Source organism: Sinohyriopsis cumingii, unplaced genomic scaffold, assembly GCF_028554795.1.
Source record: "Sinohyriopsis cumingii isolate HCF-2022 unplaced genomic scaffold, ASM2855479v2 utg000349l, whole genome shotgun sequence".
In the NCBI taxonomy this organism is placed as follows: domain Eukaryota; kingdom Metazoa; phylum Mollusca; class Bivalvia; order Unionida; family Unionidae; genus Sinohyriopsis; species Sinohyriopsis cumingii.
Genome location: NW_028315889.1, coordinates 1,219,228 through 1,225,236, shown reverse-complemented (window position 1 = coordinate 1,225,236; position 6,009 = coordinate 1,219,228). Strand labels below are relative to the sequence as shown.

The following is a 6,009-nucleotide window of genomic DNA, read 5'->3' as shown; positions in this document are numbered from 1 at the left end:
AAACAAACTTTGCAAGCTTTGAAACCCAATATTGCGCATAACTTGAGCATTCCTGAAATTAAAATGAAATCAAAGAACAACGCATGGTTTCTGAAGAGAATGCACATGTTGGTCTGCTTAAGTCTTTTATGATTCGTTCGTAAGATGCAAAATTCGAGAGCGTCCAGCTGTGGAAAAATGCTGTTATGCGGACGTACGTCCGCTGTGTCAAAGGTCAAGGCGGATACCCTGGCACAAGTTTCTGAACAAGTTAATGATGTGTATCGTGATGCTGATTCTCCCCACGCCCTGGATTGTAAGGGTTTATTTATATTACCAGTATGAGCACGAGGAAATGAACGCTCAAAAAGATGCTGCTTCGCGGAGAGGACTATCATTTCCATTTCAAGGCAGCGTTACGCTGTATTTGACTCCATCACACATTTTATTTGTTGTAATATACGTCATGTTATCAGTTGAATATGTTTTGTACGGAATTGTGAAGAAGAGTATAAAACAAAACTTCTTGCTTGTTGTTCGAAAGTGTTTCAGGGATATGCGTGAAAGAAACATTACAGACGTATTTTGTTGGTCAATATCCACGCTGCTCAAGCCATGCACTTCTTTAGGAGTTGTGGGAATATTCTTGGGAATAATAATGTGGATTTTTGCTTTGCCCTACGTGCTGTTGATTCTTTCATTTTATCTATTCCCTACCATCAATTTGACATTACGAATGTTTGCTCATTTTATCGGGTACCTGTTGCCTCGGAGCACAAAGCTGAAGAACCATCCTTTTTGCAGAAAAATGTGTAAATGTCTGAAGAATATTAGACCTAGAGATAAAACGTACATGCGGGATAGCGCAACGGCAGTGACGTTGGAGAGAAATAAACAAGAGAAGATGACGACGCAAGGTCGATGCTTACAGCTACTTGTTATCATCGTATGTTTGGTCTCATTGTATTTCATTATTTTCTTACTGGTCGAAATCGTCTCATTTTTTGTGGAAATGGCGGTATACACGTCAGTGGGGATCATCCTCAATGCTGATACAGCTCTGACATATCTGTCGTTCATATTTATTTTGGTTGGGTATGCAAATAGCTGTTTCAGTCACGTAGTGGACCGATATCTGAGTTTTAACAAAGCTTTGACTACATTCTTGCTTGAACTTTCCAAAGAAAATCTTGAAGAAGCTACATATATACCTGCAGATCAACAACGCAATCTAGCTTTTAGAGTAAAAACAGATGACACAAAAGCATTGGAAGATCCGGTGTCCCTGATCGAAAGAAAGCCAGGTCAGCTGAGATGGAGAGTATCCAGGTTAGTTCTTTTCCTTGGCAAAAATGACATGCCCTTTGTTCCCAGAAAGTTTTTCTTCGATGCCTGCAAAATGCCGCATTACTCCTGCCCCGGGGAACTATTACATAATTACTTACGCGCATGCGGTGAGTTTAGCATGATAGTTGTGTTCCTCTTGTTTGTGTTGGTCATTGTTCTGGCGTTCAGCGAGACGTATCATTTATCAGCAACCAATCAACTTCTAGCCACATTGGCAGGAGGATTCTTGCCATGGATTTTCATGAACATCGTGTTCCGCACCCATGTTTCACCCGCTCTTGACACATCGAACAAGAACTTTAAAATCTGCTTCAGCGAACTTTTAGATAAGTACAAACAGATCTGGCCAATTGACGACATTGTAGTGGGAGATAATGTGAATATTCACAAAAATGTCGGTGAACTTACGAATGGGACCAAAATTACGTCTTCTACAGATAATGAAAAAAATATCCCGTATAGTGCTTTGACCAAGAACACAGACGCAATTACACCAACCGAACCGAATCGAATTGATGTTGTGATCAGAATTTCTAACAACAGATCTACATCACCATTAGATGATGCTGAAGTTGAGATGAAAGAGACCACATTGTAGGATACAAGGTCTAACAAGCATACTGTCCATGTTCATTAGTGTAACGTACGATTTCTATAGGTCAGTTTTTGTTTGAAATGCAAGTACCTTACCTCTTGATTGAAATACATGTATTCTACTTCCTGAAATACACTCAGCCTCACGATTGAAATACAAGTACTTATAATAACTTCTTGAATTGAACTCAACGTCACAATTGAAATAAAAGTACCTCACCTCTTGAACTGAACTGAACTTCACAATTGGAATACAAGTACCTTATCCTTTTGAATTGGACTCATCCTCACGATTGAAATAAAAGTACCTTACCTCTTGAATTGAACATAACCCCCGATTGAAATACAAGTGCTTTTCCTCTTGAATTGAACTCAACGCCCGGATTGAAATACAAATTCTTTACTTCTTGAATTGAATTCAACCTCGCAATTGAAATGCACGTACCTCACCTCTTGAATTGAACTCAACGTCACGATTGAAATACAAGTACCTTACTTCTTTAATTGAACACAGTCTCAATATTGAAATACATGTACTTTACTTCTTGAATTGAAAAGGATTCAGCCTCATGATAAGTTCACCTCTCATTAGCGGAAAATGCTCTGCTATCTAATTTTCATAGTTATATCTTATGATCAAATTTTTTTACTTTGAGATAAAGTACTGTTGACTGAAAAAGGACTTTTTAATATGTGATGAAACTGCAATGAAAACTTGGATGAGCGAGTTGCGGTTTACGACAACCGCAAAAAGGCTATTTAGGTAAACATTCTCACCTATGCTCATGGGGAAAGACATGTTGACTGGTAGTTCTTGAAAACCCCAATTCTATAACATTGCGCATATATTTCGATCCAAGAGCGCGAATGAAGCCATGAAGTATTGGCATTATCAGCTTCTACGACAGAAAATTAAGCTTCACGAAATACTGGGTCCTACGAAATTTTCCAGGCTTGATGTAAATTATATCTACTAGCATGTTCGCCTTAGTGAAGAGAGTCAGCTCCTAAATGGATAGTAATTTCTTCTTGACAAGTCTTGTTTGGCGTAGTTCTGAAGAAGAACGTTACCATAGGCTGGAGTTGGCAGTGAAACCAAACCATAAAAGGTCAGCATGACACAACAGTGAGAACTGTTTATATGGACTTGAAGAAGTAGTTATGTGGAAAATAAATTTACATCAAATTGTGTACGGCCTGATAAAGAAACAGCAATGGCATTAACCTAGATACCAGATCCTTCCTGTGCACCATCCATTACTTTCGTAAAGTTATCCTAAAGATGTCACATGTGACTGAACCAGTCATAACACATGAAAAGCGAAAATGAGTTTACTGTAAAATCGCACGAGAAAAAGCATTAAATGAGCTGAAACAAAACCTGACAAAAACATCTGTTTTGAATGTTTTTGACGTCATGAAACCTGAAAAAAAAACATCTGTTTTGAATGTTTTTGACGCCATGAAACCTGACAAAAGCATCTGTTTTGAATGTTTTTGACGTCATGAAACCGGTAATTGTGAGTTGTTATGCTTCGAAATCAAGACCCAATGTACTAACGAAATCACGCAAATCATCTTTAGCTTTCGCATCAAGATCACTGAAGAATATAGGAACAAGATACACACAATGGATGAAAGAACTTACAGCTGTACTATATGAACTTAAACAATTAAACACAGTGCACAAACCCTCAGTCGGGGCCCCGAGTGGCCGAGTGGTCTAAAGCGCTCTCCGTTACGGATCACTGCCATCTCACCTCTGTCTGCGTGGGTTCGAGTCCAGGATTCGGCCAATGTGGGTATGTGAGAAAGCTTGCCAGTAGCTTCTCGTGGGTCGGTGGTTCTTCTCGGGGTTTTCCCGGGTTCTTCCTCCACCATTAATACTGGCCGCCATGCATAGCCAATCGTGTGCTGAAAAATGGCGTTAAACCCCACAACAACAACAACAACAAACCCTCAGTCAACCGACAAGGAACACCTATCTTCTGCACCTCCAAGACTTATAAAAATGTTGCTAAGACAGTAAAAGCAGTTTTGACTTGGTATAGCGTCCAGAAAAATAGTTAATTGTGGGAGATACTTTATCTAAAGCGTATAAGCAAGCAAATACAGTTTAAAACATGCATAATGAGCTGTCTCGCTGCATTGTCAGTTATTCCGGTTACAGATGCACACTTGCAACAAATAATTGAAGAGCTAAAGCTTATAAGAGGGAAATTTTTAAAGAAGTGGTCCATTATGGGGATCACATCATAAATGCTGCTGAAACTGTAAAGATGAATTCTCAGAGGTAGATGGACTAATTCTCAGAATAGAAATGACTGTCATACCGGAGTACTCACGGAAATGCTTAAAAGACAACACATTAACCATACGGGAAAACAACAATGAGAAGAAATAAAAAATAATAAATTTTAAACAAAATAAAAGAAGATGAGGAGATGTAATGCATTTGTCGGGAATGAACGCCTACGAAATTAATGTAATATGGCAAAATATGGTATTTGTCAACAAATCGGAAGGAGAATCAGCAAAAAAGACACTAGTAGCGACAAGGTGTACGATTCTATGGGAATTTGTTGTCACTGATTACTTGGGGGCTGACCGTAGTTACGTTATTGTAGTTTACTACTGCTCTAGATATTTGAAGTTGTCACATTAGACAAGAACAAACACTAATTAACCACACAAATCAATTTTGCCGCACATCAAAGACCATAATCGTCCAAGGTTTTCTGCGAAGGAATACGACTAGTTTGCAAACACCGGAGGACTCCACCATGTCACGTCCAGTTCTAACTATTTACAGTCAAATGGAACATCGAAAGAACTGTACTTCTGTTAAGGAAATTTTCGAAAAGACCAGTAAAGAATGTAAATGTACGTCTTTGGAGGTTCTCTAGTACGGAAATACGCTAATAGATCTAAATGGACCACCAACACATATACCGTTAAGTCGAAGACTTCGATTAAAATTGCAGACGACAAAACACACAACTGCGTTCCAAAGTGATCAACCATTTCATTCTAAGTCATTACATTCTTTGTTAGGAATTATAGGATAATTTGGAACTCTGAAGTTTTCGAAAATCAATTACACCGAGACCGCCACATAAACTGGAGAGCTTTATGTGTACATACAATGTGAAATGTGGTGAAGTAATGTCATCAGGATTTGTTGAGTAGGATGGAAAATTGCGAAATTGAATTAATCGTGCCTTGCGTTTCATTACATGCAACTTTGGATAGAACTTTTTTCAGTTATCTGAGTAGAGATATTCTTCAGTGTTCTTGATAATTCAGACATTTAGTGTTACTTATATAATGTGAAATGTAGCTGCACTATTTTAGAGAGTGTTGTACTTTTCATATGTTTTTCTGACCTTCTATGCTATTCTCATACCATCCCGTTACATGGTCATCTTTTTTAAACAGTCAGTTTCTGGACTATAGAATTCACACTCTCTTCCGTCTGTTTGTATACAACCCCAACGATTTAAAAGCGTAAGGCCTCAATCATATAAAGATAGACATTTCAAATATTGGATGCAGACGACATTTTGTTTTAAATAATTGAAATGGACTATTCTAGAGGGCAAAAAAGGACAGTGAACTATTTGCTTGTTTAAATCGGGAGTATCTGTTTGCTTTTAAACGCTAACACGTCGACAATGTTAGAAATCATTTGGCTACAGTCAGGTTAGAAATTAGAAATCAATGAATAAAATGACTAAGTATTGTAACTTTTTATATTACTGATGCTTTTCGTTTTTAAAATCAGTAGAGGGATACAACTCCCATCCACCCCAAGAAAAAACAAAAACAAAAAAAAGGAAGGGTGTGCGAATACTATACAAGACACACATTGATTGGCAGTTGAAGGTCACGCCAGATCGGCTTGAGGTTATAATTCCTGCACAAGCAGTAACTATAATATAGCTCATCGTGATTAGCTAGTTTTATTGTATGACGGCGACTTTCTAGTCCGGTTTTTACCGAGTTCTAAATTCTTGCTAATCAGATGTATGCCGTGCTTTAAATTTAATTGGTACGCTACGGATGGGAATATTGATAAACAACGCCAGA

The 6,009-nt window shown here is 38.1% G+C and overlaps 1 protein-coding gene across 1 annotated transcript; it reads left to right on the top strand.

Annotated features, from left to right (window-relative positions):
- The first annotated feature begins 234 nt into the window (after positions 1-234).
- Positions 235-2,179, top strand: LOC149774310 (uncharacterized). The gene has a single exon (XM_089945402.1). The coding sequence runs from the start codon at positions 254-256 to the stop codon at positions 1,922-1,924; it is 1,671 nt and encodes a 556-aa protein (XP_089801528.1). The 5' UTR covers positions 235-253; the 3' UTR covers positions 1,925-2,179.
- The last annotated feature ends 3,830 nt before the right edge of the window (positions 2,180-6,009 follow it).